This window comes from Colobus angolensis, unplaced genomic scaffold, assembly GCF_000951035.1.
Source record: "Colobus angolensis palliatus isolate OR3802 unplaced genomic scaffold, Cang.pa_1.0 Scaffold81, whole genome shotgun sequence".
NCBI classification, from domain to species: domain Eukaryota; kingdom Metazoa; phylum Chordata; class Mammalia; order Primates; family Cercopithecidae; genus Colobus; species Colobus angolensis.
In genome coordinates, this window is record NW_012121932.1 from 8,234,268 (window position 1) to 8,255,703 (window position 21,436).

Genomic DNA, 21,436 nt, shown 5'->3' on the forward strand with positions numbered 1-21,436 from the left:
TTGTACTTTGTCCATGTAGCTGAGAATCTTAGGCAATTTTTGGAAGGCTGCACCCTTGGGTCAGTGTGGTGTGCTTGAGTTCTGGGAATGCAGCACGATGAAGTTTAGAAATACTAAAATTGACCAATGCTTCCTATCTCTGTAGTTGGCCATTGTGGGGTCAGTGTTTACTGAACTTTGCTCACTGTCCTGATGAGCTAAACTTGATACTTTTAATGGAATATCTTGTTTGTATCAGTCCTCACTCCACATTATGAAAGAATTGTGGAGAAGCTTGCAGAAAACTCTTGGTGTGTTTCCTTTCACTCAGGAAGTGCTTCTCCAGGAAACTTCCAGAGAGGGAGATTTTGAAGCTGGACAGCTGTGGTTGGACTCTGAGCCTCACTGCTTGCTGGCTGTGTGGACTGGGTCCTCCCAGTCTTATCCTTTCCAGCTGTTTTTGTAAACACAGTTTTTGTAAATCATGATCACTAGACTTTTCAGTCCGCAGAACCTGAGTTTGGATGGGTTAGGATTTGAGATAACAAGTCTCTTTTCTGGAGTAAGAACAGCAGTCTCTACCAGGCTTCAGGGATTTCTTGAAGTAGCAGTAATGATAACAATATACAAAAATAACAGCAAGAATCATGACTCATTGCTCACTTAGTACTCACTTACTAGGTCGCAGGCACCGTGCCAAACCCTTTACATGCATTATCGCATTTAATTCTAGTTCCCTTTCCAGACTGTGGGTCACAACCCATTATTGGGTTCTAATATCAGTGTAGTGGGTCCTGACTAACACTTTTAAAAGAAGAATAGGGTGGAATAAAAGATATCAGAGTAAACTATATATGGAAGGGTTAAGAATTGTCTTGCAAAACTCTCTCATGTATACACATGAGAGAGTATTAGGAAACAATGTAAAATGTAATTTTTACTGTGGGCCATGGTGGAAAACGTTTGATAGCCATTGAGGCAGGTAATGTTTTGATCCTTCTTTTTCAGATGAGGAAACTGAGCCTCAGAGAAGTTGAGAAACTTGCTCTCGAGGTCGCATAGCCAGTGTGTGGCCAAGTGGGGACTTGCACTCTGGCTGGCTATCAAAAGCCCATGAATATCAGCCAACTACACAACTCTGCAACCTTGTTAAAGTCATTTTCAGGTCATTTGGCAAACCAGTATTGGGCCCCAGTCACTGTGGGTGGGCTGGGGTCATGGCTGTCATGGGCTGCCCTCTGAAAGAAGCAGGACAATTGTGCTCAGTAGAAAAAACGGAGAAGAAGAACAGGTATCATCAGCTTTGGCATAATGAAGATTAGCCTGAATTTCATGTTCATTATCTCTGTTAGAAGCAAGCTGAAAGCGTCTGAAAGTCATTTTTCTTTCTTAATGAAAAGAACCAAGCAGGGGCCTGGGGAGTGCAGGTGTCCCCTCCCTGCAGACGTTTGTGGCATGCCTTTCAAGGTAAAAGTTCCATGTCCTCATCCGGGGAGCTTCTGACACGCATATATTGTTAGCGGACTCCAGCAGGAGTCTTGGATAGGTTTACCTTGATTAGGAAAAGCACTAATGATGAAAACAGGAGGATAGAGATCAGGAGTGGATGGAGTAGGAATACATTCACATTTCTGAAGAATTTGCCAACAGAACTCCTTTACTCAAGGAGATCTCCTTCTACATTTGCTGTTTTGATTACGCCTGAGTCATTTGAAATATTTTCCAGAGGGGCTTTTAGGGATTGGGCAAGAGGGAGTGGAAGACAGCACAGCCAAGTACTACAGGGCTTTCACCTCTTTCTCACCAAGGAGGAGGAGGAGATGCTTCTGGGGGTACCTTCCACACAGCCTCACACAGCCTTCTTCATCACTACACCCAGTGAGTAAGCGAGACACCACTGGAAAGTCAGCAGCTAGGGCAGTCAGCGGAAGACAGATTAAGAGCAGATCTGCAGTGAGATCTGCCTGGACCCATGGGTGTCCCTCTGACTGCACATCGGGCCACCAGACAAACTTAAACAACACTGGTGGCTCCATCTCGGGTGCAGCTTGGGCAGAGGGAGCTTTTGAAGCTCCCCTGGGGTTTCTAGTGTGCAGCCAGTGGTGGGAACCTCTGGGCTAGGGTTTTCCTGGGGAGCAAAGTCGTAACTGGCAGGAGTTGCAGATGTGCCTGGAGACCAGGGTGGCCCTTAAATCATCATGAGCTTGGCCTTAACCTCCCTGAGCATGATTTTCTGATCTTAAAGTTAACAGGTTCTACCAAGGGACTTTAAAGGCTCTTTGCAGCCCTCAAGTTGTTTAATTCCCTGGTCACTTTCTTCTCTCTCTCTGTGTATGTGTGTGTGGTTGGTAAAGGCGCTTTATCACAAATGTCTCTCAGAACCCCCTCTCTGATAGAACCACCTCATTGGCTTTTTTTTTTTTTGGGTGGGCGGATCAGGAGGTCAGGAGATCGAGACCATCTTGACTAACACAGTGAAATTCCATCTTCACTAAAAATACAAAAAAAAAACCATTAGCTGGGCATGGTGGCGGGCACCTGTAGTCTCAGCTACTCGGGAGGCTGATGCAGGAGAATGGCGTGAACCCAGGAGGCGGAGCTTGTAGTGAGCTGAGATCGCGCCACTGCACTCCAGCCTGGGTGACAGATCAAGACTCTGTCTCACAAAAACAAAAACAAAAACAAAACAAACAAACAAAAAATCTCATATTGCACATGCTGTGTTCTAGCTTTCTTGTAAGTGAGCTTGTTTAATCTTAACAGTCTCTTAAAGTCTATTTCTCGAGATTTCCTTCACCATGCTTTTTCTAGTTTATTCCTGGCCCTGAGTGAACAAGGCTTTGTATGAGACCTTGTTGAACTGAATTGGAGGCAAGGATTTGGCCACTGAATTGTGTTTATCAGGTCTCATCTACTCTAAATATGCTATATTTCAGACCAAGGAGGAAGTGTGTCTTCAGTGATGGTAGTTCACGGTGTTCCCCTCGAGTGAGTGTGATACATGAACGCGCACTTATCAATCCCCTGTAAGGAGTGGTCATTCACTTTACAATGCTACCCCAGAGACCAGCCCTTCAAATACAGACGTTGGAGTAGAGATGGCAGAGTGGAGGCAGACAGGAGTGATCTCGGAGACCATGACCCCCCATACCTTTCTCTTGCTGTCCTCTGGAGGACTGTGAGTCACTGCATGGACTTAGCGTGCTGAAAAGCAGTCCAGCACAGCCCAGGCTACTGCCTTTGGGAATTCAGTTGGTAGCTGCCCCTCCCAACCTCTGCGGTTGGTCATGTGGGACACCCAGTCAAGACCGGAGTAGGAGACTAGGATGTCTGATGTCCATTAGCCACTAAAATTCTCGTGGCCATAACCTCCCATGAGAGGAAACTGCTATGTGGGTGGAACACACAGACCCACGTTAGCCCTGCAGAATGTCCCAACCAGTGAATACACTTCAGAGCAACACAGCCACATCTCAGGAGCTCTGCTTCCCTTTTTGTAGCCTGTTGCTGGTGTTTTTAAGAGTAGGTGGTCTCCAGAGAGCAGAAGCCAGCTTCTAAAAACGCCTCAGGCAGTCCAGTCACCGTGGCTCACGCATATAATACCAGCACTTTGGGAGGCCGAGGCAGTCAGATCACCTGAGGTCAGGAGTTCGAGACTAGCCTGACAACTATGGTGAAACCCCATCTCTATTAAAAATACAAAAATTAGCTGGGCATGGTGGTGGATGCCTGTAATCCCAGCTACTTGGGAGGCTGAGGCAGGAGAATTGCTTGAACCTGGGAGGCAGAGGTTGCAGTGAGCCAAGATCGTGCCACTGCACTTTAGCCTGGGCGACAGAGTGAGACTCTGTCTCAAAGAAAAAAAAAAAAAAAAAAGCCTTAGGCTTCTGTCTTTCTCTTCTGCTAGGATTTTCCAGGTCCAAGTGTCCCAAACAGCAGATGCCTCCAGGCACATTTAATATGCCTAAGCGTGCTGAAAAGCAGTCCAGGCACATTATTGGTTTACAGAACTGTTTCTGTAACCTTATTGGTTTACAGAAATGTGTCCCATGCGATTCCATAGGAGCATACACCAGCTATTGTGTAATGTGAGGATACTTATCCTTGAAGGATAAAGCACACTGGGTCTCCACACAGTGCCATTCAAACATGGGGTCATGAGAAAGCCCCGGGAGTCTGGAACCAGGGCTGTGGAAAACATTTCAATGACGAATTTCAAGAAACTTTTCAGATAGTTAATTTTTTTCTGATTATAAAAGACATTTTTAAAAGTAATTCATCTTCTTTGCACAGCTTGAAAAACACAGTAGAGATTGAAGAAACACATAAAAATTTCTCACTGGGGAACAACACACACCAGGGCCTCTCGGGGGTTGGGGGGTAAGGGGTGGGAGAGCATTAGGACAAATACAGAATGCACATGGGGCTTAAAACCTAGATGATGGGTTGACAGGTGCAGCAGACCACCATGGCACGGGTATCCCTATGTAACAAACCTGTGCATTCTGCACATGTATCCCAGAGCTTAAAGTGAAATTTAAAAATTCTTCATCATCGTACTATTAAAATGTAGTCTGTGGTAACATTTTGTTGTGTTTCCAGTATGGTTTATGCGATATTGTATAAATAGTATTAAATTCCACCATTTTCATTTAATGGCATATGGCAACCGCCTCTGTCTTTGCAAACCCTTCATTCGCGTGGTTCCAGTGGTTCCATATGAGTCCATCCTGTGACTGACTCTGCAATAACTTGTTCAACCATTCCCTTAGGATTGAGCGTTTAGGTTGTTTTCCATTTTCTCTTACATAAATAATGAGCAGCTTTGTAAAATGGCCGGTATCTACATTTCCAAAAGTATTCTTAGGAAATGCTAATGCAGCATTTTAAAGGCTCTCTGTATATATTGCCAAATTGCTTTCCAGAAACCTTGTACCAATTTATATTCCCTCAAGGTGAGCATAAACGTGCCCTTTTCATTGTCCTCTTGCCGGCATCGCTATAATTTTTACTAATTTGTTAAGTGAAAAGTAATGTCTTATTTAAGTTGGTAATTCTTAGTGTATGGCATCCTGTCTTAGTCCCCAAATTCTGAAATATTCATATTTGCAACAAATGTTTGTTTCCTCAGTGCTAATCTCTGAGATAGATGCTAAGACAACAGAGATGACCTCACTGTGTCTGCCTGCAAGGGGCTCAGGGCCAAGTGGGATCAAGGTTTCAGTAGGTAGAGGGCTGCAGTTGAGGTCAGGACATCAGACTTGCAGGATCCCAGTGGGAAAGAGGCACTCTGGATAGGGCATGTGTGTGTGTGTGTGTGTGTTTGGGGGCAGTGGATGCTGAAGACTTGCTTGATATGAACTGGATCCAAATGCAGGAACCATGGCATGGTCTTTCTTTGTAAGAAGAGTGATTAAATTTTGAAATATGACATTAAGGGATATTCATTAGCTTGTATGTCTTAAGAATAGAAAAAAATACTTTTGGTTTCAGCTCATTTAACTCTGGTGTAATAGGAAGTATATATTTGGTCTTTGTCTCTGGTTCCTGGCACGAGCTCCTAAGCCCTTGGAATTTCCTGAGTGACAGGGGCGAGAGGAGTTTCTTTTGTCATTCATAGCAAGCCCCTTTCAATCATACCTGACTTTATGCTAGTGAGATGACTCTTGGGGAAAGAGGGGTGTCCCTAGACAGCTTTGGTGTGGGAGCTGGTTCTCAGAAAGACTAAGCTATGATTAGAGGGTTGGGACTTTCAGTCCTACCCAGCCCTAACCTCAGGGGAAGGGAGAGGGGCTGGAGGTTGAATTCGGTTACCAATGGCCAATGATTTTACCAACCATTTACATGAAATAAAACTTCCAAAAACCCCTGAAAGATGGGGTTTGGAGAGCTTCCGAGTTGGAGAACACATTGAAGTTCTGGGAGGGTGGTGCACCCAGAGAGGGCATGAAAACTCAGAGAGCCCCCGTCCCCATCCCTTGCCCTAGACAGCAATTCCACTGGGCTGTTCCTGAGTTGCATCCTTTAAAATAAGTCGGGAACAACAGTAAAGCTTTCTTTGAGTTCTGGGAGTCATTCTAGAAACTTGTCAAACCTTAGGAGGGGGTTGTGGGAACCCTCAATTTATAGCCGGTTGGTGAGAAGCATGGTTGGCCTGCACTTGGCTGGCATCTGGGATGGGGGGCAGTCTTGTAGGACTTACCTAAGGGATCTCTACTTGCTTCTAGTAGTGAGTGTTAGAATTGGGTTGAATTGTTGGACACCCAGTTAGTGTCAGAGAATTGCAGAATTGGTGTTGGAAAAGACATCATGTATTTGATGTCAGAGAGAATCTGATAAACTATCTAGACGAAAGTTATTTTTAAGATGTGCTGTTGGGTTTATACCTCTTATAAAAAATAAAGCAAAAAAGGCAAAAGAAGAAAATCAAGATTTATTATGAAAAACAATGTTTAAATGTTGGTGAGGAGCTGTCCAGATTTATTGCTATAAATGTGTACACATAGCTATGTATACAGATTTTGTATGTGAATGGAATCGTTCTCTATTATAAACACACACACCTAAAATGTGCCTTGTACTTTTTTCACTCAGTGACACCTTGAAAAGTATTCAGTGTTAATAGATATAGACTCACATCCTCGTTTTTTTTCCAGACAGGGTCTCACCCTGTCGCCCAGGCTGGAGTGCAGTGACGTGATCTCAGCTCACTGCAACCTCTGCCTCCCAGGCTGAAGCCATCCTCCTGCCTCAAGTCTCCTGAGTAGCTAGGACCACAGGCACACACCACCACACCTGGCTAATTTTTGTAATTTCGGTAGAGACGAGGTTATATCGTGTTGTCTGGACTGGGCACACCCTTTTGAAATACCTGAATAATGATTATTGCACATGTGCCCCATATATATTTAGCGACTCTCCAGTAGGTGACTTTGAGCTTTCTATAATCATGTAGAGTCACTGATACCAAGTCAGAAAAATTGCTATGGATTTAGAAACAGAACAGTCTTGTTTATTATTCCCTCGATTTATCACAAAATAGTTTAAAGTTGCTTCTAACAATTGTGTGTACAACACAGTATCATAAACACATGCATAGAAAACCAGGAGCAGCGAAAGGGAGGCGCCAATCCTGTGACTGAGATGAAGCAGAGGAAGGGGCCTGGACGGCGGTGGCAGGAGGCTCCAGGAACAGGCTCCCAGAGGCTTGGTGGCCGTGGATCTAATTTGAACTGCTGCTCTGATCTGTGCTCTTCCAAGTGATTTCCTTCATAGCCCATTGCCACAGCAGACCATGCAGGCTCTTTCCACCTCACTCTCAGAGATCTTGTCCTTCTGTGCCAGCTGGTATTTGAGAACTTGCCTTGGCTTCTATTTTCACCTGACTCTGCACTCTCTCTCTCCGGCTATACATAGAGAGATGGACTATATAGGTAGAGATACATATTCTCTACATCTGTATCTACTTCCTCTCTCTCTATGGGTATAGCCATGCATCTGTGTGTCTATATAGACCCGTGTGTGTGTGTGTGTGTGTGTGTGTATACACATTCATATGCATCTATGGAAAGAGAGACAGGAAAAGAGGAAGGGAGACTCTCCGTTAGTAGTCACCTTTTAAGTTTCATACATCTAATTTTTTGCTTGGCAAATGCCTATATGGATTCTAATGAAGGTTTCAAACAGACAAACACCCTCATTTGTGTGTTCCACAACACCCACCCACCCCACCCTTATTTCACTTCTCTCTCTGGGTGCTGCTTGTGATGGAAAACCCTCTAGTCTTAATTTAGTATTTACAAGATGTGCACACATTCATTCATAGCAAATTCTCGGGATTATTTCCTCAGGGCTGAGCCCCTTATATATAGTACTCCCCCTCCTCCTTGCATTTTCCTCTTCCTTTCCTTGCTTCTTTCATCTGGGAAACTCCATGGTTTTATCCCGTCACTCTAAGTAAATGTCTTTGGGACCCGGATTTCGGCAGACTGCGGAAAGGTTGGTTACCAGCAGGGGGCGCACTAAGCGTCTCGAGCTGATTTTGTGTTTAGGGAAGACCCTGGAATCTTTTTCTTTACCTATTTACTTATTTATTTTTTTCTTTCCAATATTTTTTTTAGGTGCAGGGGTTCGGGTGCAGGTATTTTATATAAATAAATTGTGTGTTGCTGGGGGTTTGGTGTATAGGCTGTTTTGTCAGCCAGGTAATAAGCATAGTACCCGATAGTGTTTCAATTCTCACCCTCTTCCTACCCTCCACCCTCGAGTAGGCCCGCGTGTCTGTTGTTCCTTTCTTTGTATCCATGTGTAGTCAATATTTAGCCTCCATTTATAGGTGAGAACATGTGGTATTTGGTTTTCTGTTCCTGCGGTAATCCTTTCAGAATAATGGCCTCCAGCTCTATCTATGTTGCTGCAAAGGACATAATCTCGTGGTTTTTTTAATGGCTGCAGAGTATTCCATAATGTTTGTATACCACATTTTCTTTATCCAGTCCACTGTTGACAGGTTGATTCCATGTGTTTGCTGTTGTGAACAGTGCTGTGATGAATATACGTGTGCATGTGTCTTTGTGGTAGAATGCTTTATATTGCTTCGGGTGTATACCCAATAATGGGATTGCTGGGTTGAATGACGGTTCTATTTTAAGTTCTTTGAGAAATCCCCAGATTGCTTTCCAGGGTGGTTGAAGCAATTTACATTCCCACCAACAGTATGTAAACCTTCCCTTTTCTCCACAGCCTTGCCAGCACCTGTTATTTTTTGATTTTTTAGTAATAGCCATTCTGACTGGTGTGAGATGGTAGCTCATTGTGGTTTTGATTTGCATTTCCCTAGTGATCAGTGATATTGAGCATTTTTTCATATGCTTGTTGGTCACGTGTGTGTGTCTTCCTTTGAGGAGACACTGGAACTTACCAAATAGCTTATTTCACTGTTATGTATGTCTGGTAGAATATAATGGAATAAAATTCCATGCGTTATTAAATTTATTTTAATAGTATAAAATGTATCATTTTTAATAACTGAATTAATAATTGCATTTAAACTTAATTAGCATAGGTTTTTTTTTAAACTGCAAATAATGCTTTACATCAAAATGCTGACAATGATCAGATTAGGGTGAGAATATATATGATTATATGTGGTGATTACTATTTTAGGAAGTAACTAGAGCTGGCATCTGTGGGTGCTGCAGACGATTCTTAACGAACCCAGACAATTTGCTCTTCTAAACGGCGCCTTGCGGTTGTCTAACAGTGAGAATAGATGACTAACTGAATTTGTGCCTGCTTTCTGTCATAATAACGACCCAGAATTGCCACCGTTATGTGGCTTGGCAATCTTAAATTCATCAGCACTCCTGAAAGAAAAAAACAAAAAGTGAACCGAAGATACTTGGAGAGCCTGGGTGCTTTCAGCACAAGGCGGCTGGGTCGGCTCCCATTCCTGTGTCCGCAGCGCCCTCGTGTGGTGAAAGGTGTCCAGGCTTCCTGGCCGCCTTTTAGGCCAGGGTACCCATTGGTCCTCACTTCCCAGTACAGTAGCTGCTTTCCTGGGTCACACTCCATCGGAGGTCACGATCTGCCAGGAGGTTAGCCACCCGCTGTGGTTGTCTTGTAGTTTTGCGCAATAAGTTGCTGGCTAGGAGTGCTTGTAATAAGTCCTGAGTAGGACATGGCGATTCCATTCCTTACCCACGATGTGTACACACAGTTATCCTCAACTGGTTAGTTGGAACGTGGCGTTTATTTCCACAAAGCAGCAGTTTCCTAAAGGACGATTTAGAACCAGTGCATCCATGGATACCTCCTTACTTCAGTCTGTAGCTGTGGTCTTGCCGTGTAGGTGATTTCTGAGTTTTGAAGACCCGGTAGGTACTGGAGAACCATTTGCATTTGCTGAAGCACCACTGTAGGCGCGGGAGGGGGTTGGAAGGGCTGGCTTACCGCTGAAGGAGGACCAGACATGGCCTAGTCATCAGTGGTATAGGGGGAAAAGTTATGGGGTTAGTCCCTACCCGCTGCCCTGCTCTGCCTCCTGCAGAGACTTCAGACTTCTTTTTTTTTTTTTTTTTTTTTTTGAGACGGAGTCTTGCTCTGCTCTGCCGCCCGGGCTGGAGTGCAGTGGCCGGATCTCAGCTCACTGCAAGCTCCACCTCCCGGGTTCATGCCATTCTCCTGCCTCAGCCTCCCGAGTAGCTGGGACTACAGGCGCTGCCACCTCGCCCGGCTAGTTTTTGTATTTTTAGTAGAGACGGGGTTTCACCATGTTAGCCAGGATGGTCTTGATCTCCTGACCTCGTGATCCGCCCGTCTCGGCCTCCCAAAGTGCTGGGATTACAGGCTTGAGCCACCGCGCCCTTCAGACTTCTTATGCCTCCTGCCCAAGCGAAGTAGCCAGGTAAGTAGGAATAGGTTTCTTTGGTTCCTAACTTGAGACGATTTTTTCTCCAAATTCCTTGGACTCACAGTCTGTGTTGTTGATTTACGGAGGCAGTAGTGAGGGCCCGTATCCTGATGCCTCCTACCTTGAGACCTGGGCAGAGGATTGCCCTGTGAAATTCAAACCTTACGTCAGTAGGTATCAGCAGAGACAGGCATGGTGTACAGATGAAGAATACAGATGGCCTCCCTATTCACGGAGGGGCCTGCAAACTTTATATAGCGCTACATACACCCCCTTCCGTGTGTGCAGATGCTTCTTGACTTACCATGGGGTTACCTCCCAATAAACGCATCATAAAGTCAAAAGGTTGTAATCTGCCTGGATATATGTATTATTAGTCTGTTCTCACATTGCTATAAAGAAATACCTGAGACTGGATAATTTATGAAGAAAAGAGGTTTAGGCTGGGCTTGGTAGTTTACACCCTGTAATCCCAGCAGTTTGGGAGGCCGAGGGGAGCAGATCACCTGAGGTTAGGAGTCTGAGACCAGCCTGGCCAACATTACAAAACCTCATCTGTACTAAAAATAAAAAATTAGCCAGGCGTAGTGGCACGTGCCTGTAATCCCAGCTACTCAGGAGGCTGAGACACTAGAATCTCTTGAATCTGGGAGGCAGAGGTGGCAATTGCAGTAAGCTGAGATTGAATCACTGAACTCCAGCCTGGTCAACAGAGTGAGACTCTATCTCAAAAAAAAAAAAAAGGAAAGAAAAGCGGTTCATGGTTCTGCAGTCTGTACAGGATACAGAGTGGCTTCTGCTTCTGGGGAGGCCTCAGGAAGCTTCCAATCATGGTGGAAAACAAAGGGGGTCCAGCTTCCTACATGGTAGAAGCAGCAGCAAGAGAGCTAAGGGGAAGTGCCAGACACTTTTAAGCAACCAGATCTCACAAGAACTCGCTCACTGTCACGAGAACGAACAGCACCAAGGCGATGGTGCTAAACCATTCATGAAAGATCCACCCCCATGACTGAATTCCGTCCCGCCAGGTCCCACCTCCAACAATAGGGATTACAATCCGACGTGAGATTTGGTGGGGACACAGACCCAAACCATATCATGTATCATATTATATATCTATATGTAATATTGAAGGAGTTAAGATCACATGACCCCCAAACATGCCGCTCCAGCATATTGACTTTTTTGAGTTAAGGACACTTGAAAAACAGAGGTGCAAGAGGATCACTCTGCCCTTTCTTCTGTTTCTTACTAGCAGGAGATGAAATTCCTGTGTAAAAGATGTCTCCCAGTACCAGAAGGAAAATGTCATACTTATTATCAAGGACAGAAAGTTGAGGCCAAGGGAAATCTGTACAAACTCTGTCAAACCAATCCTCATCTTCCCTGTCCCTCTCTACTCCGTTAAGTACCCTAGTCCTGCCACATCTTTGCCCAGTTCTGTATATAATATAAGTGTTCAACTCGAATGGCATCTTCATTTTGTCATGAAGGTTCCTGTGCCAATAAAAGTTATATTCAACAAATATGTGTGCATTTCTCCTGTTGATCTATCTTATGTCAATTTAATTATCAGGCCCAGCCGAAAAACCCTAAGAGGGTAGAGGTGATATTTTGCCTCTCTACAATATAATCCACATAACCACCTTGTATATGTATATGTATGTGTGTGTGTGTGTGTATAAAAAGAAATTCATATTACATATATATAATACGATCTCTATATCCCTCATATATGTTTCTGCATATGTGAGTGTGCACATATAAACATATATATGGTTAAAAGCTGGGTGGTTCGAAGTCCTACCTTCAGAATCAGAAAGATTTCAAACCCAGCTGCTTTACATCCTCTGGTGTGACCTTGAGATAATTTTGTATCTCTCTAGTTCTCCATTTCTTTGGGTAAAATGGGGCTCATGATAGCGCCTCCCTCAAAGTTGTGAGGATTGAGTTCATCCCTGAGGCAAGTGTTGGTGGTGCCCACGTTCAAGGGTGGGAAGGCAAGGAACAGTCAGTGGCAGTGGGATCAAGACGCCATTAGCAGGCTGCCTGTCTGTGGAGGTGGCAGCATTGAATGTGTGAATCATGACTGCCTTCTCTTGGGTGATGTCCTCACTCTTCAAAGAACCTTCAGATTGTAACTTGGGTTCTACTACAGCTTAGCTATAAGGAAAGTGTGGGCTTGTCTTGCAAGTTATACATTTCTCATTGTATATCCACACATTGACTTTTCTGTTAATTTCTGACTCTCATGGCAAACTGCACCGTATAGAAGATCTGTCATCCCTGTGATGATGGAATCAGGATTTTGAGACTGGGAGTCAAGAGGTGGACCTGAGCTTGCCAGTATGCTGCCTCCCTTTGAGTCCTCTGGGAGATATTTCTTGGTGTCACCTTGTGCTGCTTTCTTCTGCTATAATAGTTTCATACTTAATATGAGCCAAAGAATAAACAGACTCAAAGACTAATGAAGCCTCCATTTAAAAGATAACTTTCTCTTTTCTCTTAGGATACCTGGGATGAACTCCTAATTGGTAGTGTAGAAGTGAAAAAGATAATGGCATGCCCCAGGTAATGAGCCTTGCTAGACCCCAGGACTGCAGTGTGGCCCACCCATTGGTTCCTAACCATCACCTAACCCTTGGTTATTGCATGACAGGTGTATTTTGACCACGGTGGACCCAGACACTGGAGTCATAGACAGGAAAGAGCCTCTGGACACCCTGAAGAGGTAGAAGACCACCACGGCCAGTGTATTTTAAATATTATCTCCACCCCAGAACTACCTATGGGTTTAGGTGCTATGTCTGCTTTAGGGAAGATATGACTTTTCTCTCTGGAGCACCTTCCACTCTACCTTCTGACTGATTTGTGTCTATTGGTTAATGAGAGCACTGTTGCTTTCTCTCTTTTCCTGGATGGATCCTCTAGTGCCTTGGACAAACTCTTTTTTTTTTGAGAGGAATCTCATTCTTTCCCCCAGGCTGGAGTGCAGTGGCGTGGTCTTAGCTCACTGTAACCTCTGCTTTCTGGGTTCAAGTGATTCTCCAGCCTCAGCCTCCTGAGTAGCTGGGACGACAGGTGTGTGCCACCATACCTGGGTGATTATTGTATTTTTAGTAGAGACAGGGTTTCACCATGTTGGCCAGGCTAGTCTCAAACTCCTTGCTTCGTGATTCGCCTGCCTCCCAACATGCTGGGATTACAGGCATGAGCCACCGTGCCCAGCTTTGATAAACTTTTAATTGTATAATACTACATTTTGAAATGTTAATGTCTCTCATATCAATTTTTAATAATATTTATATATGCCTTTCCAAATTTAGGCCTCAAACACTTTATTTAATCATGTTTATTGCAACTCAGATTCCTCCATTAGAATCAATATCAAGGAATATGAGAATAATTGAAACTGCATAATGAAATATTAGAAAAAAATGAATGTAATGAATTGTCAGAGATTTTTTATTGAGGAGCTTTTTTGAATGCTAAGGATTTCTCTTGTTTTGTTATTTTAAGAAGTTTAGCTGACTTTATTTCCCAATGAAGATAGTAATTTAGGCTTAACATTCTTTGGAGCTATATTCTATTTTGTTTCACTTTCCTCTGTTTTGTGGATTGTTTCCAATGGGTTTAGCTTAGAGAAGAGGTTATTTCATGATGCTTTCAGATTTACAATTCTATTTTGTTTTTGGTTTTTAAGATGTAGTGATAATTATTTAAGATGCTGTGAAATTTATTATTTTTTTTAGACAGGACAATGGGAAAAGACTAACTTCTGCAGTCGTCCAGACCCTCCTGACAACTGCATGTCTGTCTGAATTTTTGCTCACCAGTGAACCCCAGCTTTGGGCTTATAAACCAGGAGGGGGTTGAAAGCATGATGCTTAAATGCACTAAACAGAAGATTTGTAGAGTTCAGGGCCATTCCATTTTGTGTTTTCAGGGGCATTTGTTTCAATGAGTTGTGAAGTCGAAGGTACTCATATAGACGAAGTATTTATTTTATACATACACGTACGTTTTTTCTTTTTGGCCTTAAACTGAAGCCATGGAGAAATTGCATAGACTTTCAGGATACTTCTAGAAAAGCTAGAATTATTTGCAGTTTGACTAATTGTCCACAGACTTCTCTGTCAACATTTTAGAAAAGGTTTGCTGTGTATTTATAAATAAGTTGGAAGGCAAACTTGAGTTCTATTGAGAATATTTTGATTATTATTTCCTTTTTGTGTCTGATGATTGAATTTTTGCTTGTTTCAGCTACCGCCTGTGTGATCCTTCTGAGAGGGAATTATACAAGTCGTCTCCGCTTTTTGGGATCTATTATTCAGTGGAAAAAATTGGAAGCCTGAGAATTGGTGACCCCGTGTATCGGATGGTGTAGTGACGGATCCACTAGGGTAATATGGTAAAGGGTCAGCTTTGCTTCTGAATACACTGTCTTGGAGCCATTGCTGCATTTTCTTATGTTTTTTTATTTTTATGTTTTATGTTATGCTGCTTTAATTCTTGAGAGAATAAGCAGTTTTGTATTCTGATCTTTGGAGTTGGAAAATGCCCTTAATTTCTGTTCCCTGCAGTAATCTATGTACTCCTACCTCAGCCTTCTCCACCCTTATTTCCCATTTAATGGTAAAATGCTGATGGAAGAGGCTCAGCAGAAAGACAGGTGTATGTTCACAGCTTATTACAGATCATCATTAAGGAACAGGGAAATGAAGGTGACTGATTCTCAAGAGTTTTGTATTTATTTTTTCTGTCTCAGATAGAAGAGGAAATGTTTAAATTATTCAACATCAACTTGGGAAAATGTTTAAATTGGATGCTTTTCATCAAATGTATTTTTAAAGTATAATTGAAGTTTGAAAAAAAAATCAGTGCATCAAGGTGACTGGGTCCTGAATCATGAGTTAGAAAATAATGTTCTCACATTGATTTCATTGTGTCCAATACAGCCCTGACTCCTGGAGGCAAAAGCCTAACTCCCAAATTAAAGGAATGAGAAAGTTGGTCAGAAGACCTCAAGTTGGAGATTTTAAGCCAGTTCTCTCATAAAATCCATGACCCAGTTCTTAAGGTCACCTCATCTCCAAAACTCTTGACCATCCTTCTCTCTGTTTCTGACCTGAGCTTCTCACGTGTGTTACTTGCCCTTGCAGTCCTGACATCCACAACCTGACCGTCCTTAAGGACAGAGTAACATAGTGGCTTAGAAGGTCTAGATCTAGCATTAGATAGACTTGGGTTGGTAATCCAAGCATCTTCCTAAGTTGAATGAGATATTTAACTTCTCTTTAAGTCTCAGTACCCTTATCTGCAAAGTGGGAATAATAGTACTTACCAAAACAACCAACAAAAGTTATCTTGAGTATTAATTCATATAAAGTTTCAGCATTGCAACACAAATAAAGTGCTCAGTAAATATTAGTTATGTTTTTTATTGCCATCATTCCATCATGATCCAGTCTTAGGTTCCATAATGGGTATAAACATGACACAGGCTTTTCCCTTGAGGTGGGCAAAAAGGAACTACACTTCTATTGACTACTGTTATGACTAGGTATTTGCATAACCATAACCATATTTCATCAGTTCTAAGATCCTATTCTAACATCTCTGATATCAGTCAGCTTCTTATAACATTCAGGGTGCCTTTTGAAAAATATCAGTGATGCATAAAATTATCAGTGATGCATAAAATAATGGTGCATTTTACAATTGGTATATCTTGGATTTGATGAAATACAATAAGTATTAATACTAGAGAGGAAAGTGTGAAGCTCCTAAGTGCCTGGCATTTCTAAAAGCCCCATTTGGGGAGAGTGGACCCAAGTCTGAGCCATCTAGCTTGAGTGAAACTGATCCTGTGTCCTGCTGTTCCAGTCATGATTGACTGGACCTGGATCAATGTGTGAGCGAAGGGCTTTCATGTGTTCTCTGCATCTGAGGGAGCCCAGTGGCTGTGAGATACCTTAACAACTGAGGATTTTCCATGTCACTTGGTAACAAACTCATCCAACCAGACCCTGTTTTGCAGTGGATGGAGGCAACGAACATCTGTGGTTTACTCAGCCTCAATTTCCAATTGTTTCTGCTCCCCAGAAGGCCTTGTGTAATCTTTATCTGTGAGAGGATCTCTGTGAGATAGATATGATAATAGGCATTTTATGAATGAGAAACAAAGGCTCAGCTAGGTCAGCTGATGTATGGTCTGGGAGCTGATGTGAATTAGAGCTAATAGGCCATGCTTTCTGCACAGCACTGCACCATACATTTATATGTGTAACCTCAATAAGCTACTGTTTTGTGGGAGTTTGAATTATTTATGAACAGTAGGATAAATAACCAAATAACCAGAGATTCTTATTATTTATTCAGGCTTCAGCAACCAGGAGGGATTGACTGAGATCTTAACAACAGCGGCAGCAATACCTCAGCAAATCCTTATTATCCAGCCTTCAACTATCTTTACCCTGGAAAATAATCTCGATTTTTGACTTTTCAAAGTTGTGTATGCTCCAGGTTAATGCAAGGAAAGTATTAGAGGTGGCAATATGAAGGTATATGTATCAATTTTGGGTACTGAAGGCTTTGAAAATAATTAACATCATCAAAAATGCTATTTTGAATGTTATCATGGCTATTATGCTTTTACTTCCTGACTTTTTGATGAATAAAGCAAGTTTAATGAATCAATTAAAAAGCTGCAAAAATGTTTTTAAAATGTGTTCCTTTTATTATCTATCAGGATTACCTGATGTGCAGGACACATGTTACCACACTCACAAATGCCTAATATTGGTCTTTACGTGGCCATTGAGTCCTATTGACTTTTCACTCATGTGCTCTAGCATTATGGAATCTGGGCTGCACTTGAGTATGGAAATTTTCTTATAGACTTAGTTTTAATATTCTATTACACCTTTATTAAGCCATAGAAAAGTAATCTGTTTGTGTGTAACTGCCAGATACACCACCTGGAATTCCGAGTAAGATAAAGAAGAGGAGGATGACATTTAAGAGGATGGAATTTTGAGTAGGATTGCAAGGAAGACAGCATGAGCATATTTTTTTCAACGCAAATAATTTTTTTGTAACAAAAAAACGAACTACTTTGGTATGATCTAAAGCAAAAATGCTCACTGAAATAGTATATGGCTGAATTCACCTACGTACAATTTTATAGTTTCTTTGTAACTAATAAACATGAATCTCAATCCTGCTTTATCTTTGGTATTTATGAGTCTTCTTCCTGGGCTTCTCTCTTTATATTAGAATTTGAGTCACTGCAATTTATTTTTCCTTACCCTTTCTGATTGCCTCCAGAGACACAATCTGACTCCACAAACACTGGCTTCTGTCATTGGCGGGGGGCGAGGGCATTGTGAGCTGCAGGCACACAGGTCTGTCTGTGGCAGGATGGCCAGTGTCCGCAAGGGGCCTTCCTAGTGGTCATTGAGGAGTGGTTGTTCCCTCCTCCTCCATTTTCCTTTGCTGGGTTCTGGGACTGAAATTCACCACCATCCCCCGCACCCTGTGAGGTAAAAGTGGTAGTAAGAGAGCTGTAGCCCTGGGTAAATTCTGGAAGTGATGAAATTGAAAAATCAGAACTTTAAAGTCAACCATTAAAATAGGGGAGCCATTTTTTCCTCTTAAATTTTCAAAGAGGAATTCAGGAGGGAAATAAACAGAAACACATGTTTGGTACCCCGGAGCTGCCTTTCCGAGGAGGATCAAGTGGTGCATGCTGCTGAGCTGTGTCCTTTACAGACAGGGTGTGACCTAGGGTTGGAAGAGAAGAGAATAGAGCAGAAAAGTAGGACAGATAAGTGTTCAGGCCAGTAAAGACAGAGCCTCCCTGAGCACGGAACTGCTCTGCAGTGAGTTGCCAGCTAGCGGAGAGTGTTGTTCTTTTCTCTTGGCGAACTCCCGCTTCTCTCATCCAAGGCACACTTGCCCTGCATGGATAATTCTGGCTGAGTCTTGAAATGTACATTCCTGGCTGAGCTGGGAATGACACAGGCTCTCGACCAAACTTCGGTCTCCTCTGAGCCCTTTTCTTCATGAGGCCTTGACCTTGCCACCCTACTCTCTGCAGAGTCCAGTTTAGCAAGAATCCTGCTTAGTCAGTTTCCAGAGTATTCTCCCATCCTTGATATCACCCTTGATATCTGCTCAGATTCCTCATCTGTCACCCTCAGTGTGTAAGTCCTTGCCTAGTTCAGTAGAATCCTGTTAAGTGGGTTTATCAATAATCCTCTATACTTGATGTCTCCTCTTAGTGATTTTCCATTCACTGACCTCGAGGAACTTGCTCTTTGGCTATAAACCCCCAGCAGTCTTTGCTGTAATACAGAGCTGAGCCTAATCTCTTTCCCCTATTGTGATGCCCCTGTTACAATAGCTGTGAATAGTCTTCCTTACCTTTTTAATAAGCGTTTGAGTAATTTTTTCCTTTGATAGCTTGGTACATCAAACAGGAGCCTGACTCCTAAACCATGCTGTTCGGGTATGCTGATATTGTTGACTGGAATATAACCTGATTTGGAAGTGACAAGTGACTGAGGTGAGTGCCTGCAGGACCAGGTGACATTCCCTCCCGCCAGAAGCAGCCTGGGGACCTTGTGCAGTGCTAAACTTCTGAGCCAAGGCCTTGCCAAAGCAGCTGCAGCTCGAGGCTCCCCGCCGGGAGCGTAGAAGCTGCTCTCAGACGCCCATTGCTGCTCTGAGCTGCCGCCAGGAGAACTCTGGCCTTGTCTCTCACTGGCGCAGATGGCCTGGTAGCATCCTCCTCCACGAGCCCCTCACTCTTTGGAAGCTCCCTAGACCTTGGGCAGCCTGCGGGGAGGGCGGCCGCAGCAGAGAGCTGGACACTGCGCAGGCCAGGCAGGGCCGACCCGCTCTCTACTATTCCCAGGAGAGGCTGCTGCCCTCTATCTGATTTTTAATTTCAAAATCACGCTTTGTCCTGCAAATGTTGTATATTGTTTATTTTAGGTCAAATAACCCCATAAATACGTAAGTAAATAAACTGGTCACTTGCAGCGATCGTGGGGGAGGGCACAGCGCCCTGCAGCTGCAGGCGACGGAAGGTTGCAGAGACGTGGGGCTCAGACCAAGTGGAAGCTGAGCCGCCACCTCCCACTCCCCGCACCGCCCCCCAGAAGGACGCACTGCTCTGATTGGCCCGGAAGGGTTCGGGACCTGCCCACCCTTTGGGCTCAGTGCCAAAGGCCGCACCTTCCCCCAGCGGCCCGGGGCTACCAGCGCGCTCCGGCCTTGCCGCCGCTACCTCGCGGAGAAGCCAGCCATGGGCGCCGCCGATTCCTCCGCGCTGGCCCGCTTTGTCCTCCTCGCGCAGCCCCGGCCCAGGTGGCTCGGGGTCGCCGTGCTGGGACTGACCGCAGTGGTGCTGGGGGCTGTCGCCTGGCGCCGCACATGGCCCACGCGGCGCCGGCGGCTGCTGCAGCAGGTGGGCACCGTGGCGCAGCTCTGGATCTACCCTGTGAAATCCTGCAAGGGGGTGCCAGTGAGCGAGGCTGAGTGCACGGCCATGGGGCTGCGCAGCGGCAACCTGCGGGACAGGTACGGCCGAGCGCGGGCGCGGGGCAGCGCTGATCCGGCTCGGGCAAGGGACTGAGAAGGGAGGAGTGCAGGGAAGGTCTGCAGAGTCTGCTAACAGGTCCTTCCTCCTATTACAAAGAAACTGGGAGTTGGATGAGACAAGGCCAAAGAGTAAAAGGAACCCTCAGCCCCCAGCATCAGATCCCGGGGTTCTGGGACTCTGAGCGCATGGACCCGTTTTCCCGGGGTGGGCGGATTTCCACCTCCCACTGGCTCTTTGGCGTCATGTGCTCCTGCTGAGGTGTGGTATCGCTCCCAGGTGTCTGCCAGTGAGCAAACTTCTTAATCTCCGTTTAGTGGAGGCGGCTAGCTTAAAGAGATTGGTTCCCAGTAGCTTTATTTTGAGTGACTTTCTTGAGATCTTGGGGAAAGCTGAAACTGTAGAGTCCAGCCCTCTAAGAGCGCACCAAGGCGGGGCTCATAATAGTCATGACTGCAATTCAACGAATACCTACCTTCAGGCGCGGTGGCTCACGCCTGTAATCCCAGCACTTTGGGAGGCCGAGGCGGGTGGATCACCTGAGGTCAGGAGTTCGAGACCAGCCTGACCAACATGGTGAAACCCCATCTCGACTAAGGAAAAAAAAAAAAAAAATTAGCTGGGCGTGGTGGCGCGCACCTGTAATCCCAGCTACTCAGGAGGCTGAGGCAGAAGAATCGCTTGAACCCGGGAGGTAGAGGTTGCAGTGAGCCAAGATTATGCCACTGCACTCCAGCCTGGGCGACAGAGGGAGACTAAGTGAAGAAAAAAAAAAAAGTGAGGGGTGGCATTGCAGATGCTATTTTCCCCAATTCTCTCAAGCACTCTTGTGGATAAAGAAGCTGAGTTCAGAGCCACACAGCAGCGGAACCAGGACTCTTATTTTCTTTAGCACACTGGGGCTTTGTAAAGAGTGATCTTGTTAATGTTCTGTCTGGGTTCTGAGAGTTACATGGATTCCTGGGGTTCAGCGAAGGCTGCAAAACCCGGGAGCCGGCGGCTTTGTCCTCTTTAGGGTCTGGCTTCAGGCCAGCCCCGGGTCTCATTGTGAGGCTGCACTTGAAACTCCTTTCCAGAGAAGCCCTCGCAGCTCAGCAAGTAACACAGGACTCATGGGAGCTGTAACCTTTCTCCTACCAGCTCCCAAGACAGAGGGCAATTCATGACATAGTTGAAACGTTAGTGATGCATGCATCTTTGCTTCAGGAAGGAAACCAAGGATCCTAAATATTCCATGTTTTGGGCCAGGCGCGGTGGCTCAGGCCTGTAATCCCAGCACTTTGGGAGGCCGAGGTGGGCGGATCACGAGGTCGGGAGATCCAGACCATCCTGGCTAACACGGTGAAACCCCGTCTCTACTAAAAAATACAAAAAATTAGCCGAGCTTGGTGGCAGGGGCTTGTAGTCCCAGCTACTCGGGAGGCTGAAACAGGAGAATG

At 44.5% G+C, this 21,436-nt stretch overlaps 2 protein-coding genes across 4 annotated transcripts in view; both read left to right on the forward strand.

Moving 5' to 3' along the window:
* MARC2 (mitochondrial amidoxime reducing component 2) overlaps positions 1–17,141 on the forward strand; it is a 36,538-nt gene extending 19,397 nt beyond the window's left edge. The window contains exons 5-8 of one of the 2 annotated variants that reach the window (XM_011929467.1): positions 12,900–12,961; positions 13,050–13,121; positions 14,654–14,808; positions 16,772–17,141. In XM_011929467.1, the coding sequence (XP_011784857.1) occupies positions 12,900–12,961; positions 13,050–13,121; positions 14,654–14,777 (258 nt within the window). In that variant the 3' untranslated portion in view covers positions 14,778–14,808; positions 16,772–17,141. The remainder of the gene's footprint in view (positions 1–12,899; positions 12,962–13,049; positions 13,122–14,653; positions 14,809–16,771) is intronic. The other variant, XM_011929466.1, reaches the window with a different exon arrangement.
* Positions 17,142–19,455: 2,314 nt separating this feature from the next.
* MARC1 (mitochondrial amidoxime reducing component 1) overlaps positions 19,456–21,436 on the forward strand; it is a 28,397-nt gene continuing 26,416 nt past the window's right edge. For both annotated transcript variants that reach the window (XM_011929469.1, XM_011929468.1), the window contains exon 1: positions 19,456–19,978. In XM_011929469.1, the coding sequence (XP_011784859.1) occupies positions 19,704–19,978 (275 nt within the window). In that variant the 5' untranslated portion in view covers positions 19,456–19,703. The remainder of the gene's footprint in view (positions 19,979–21,436) is intronic.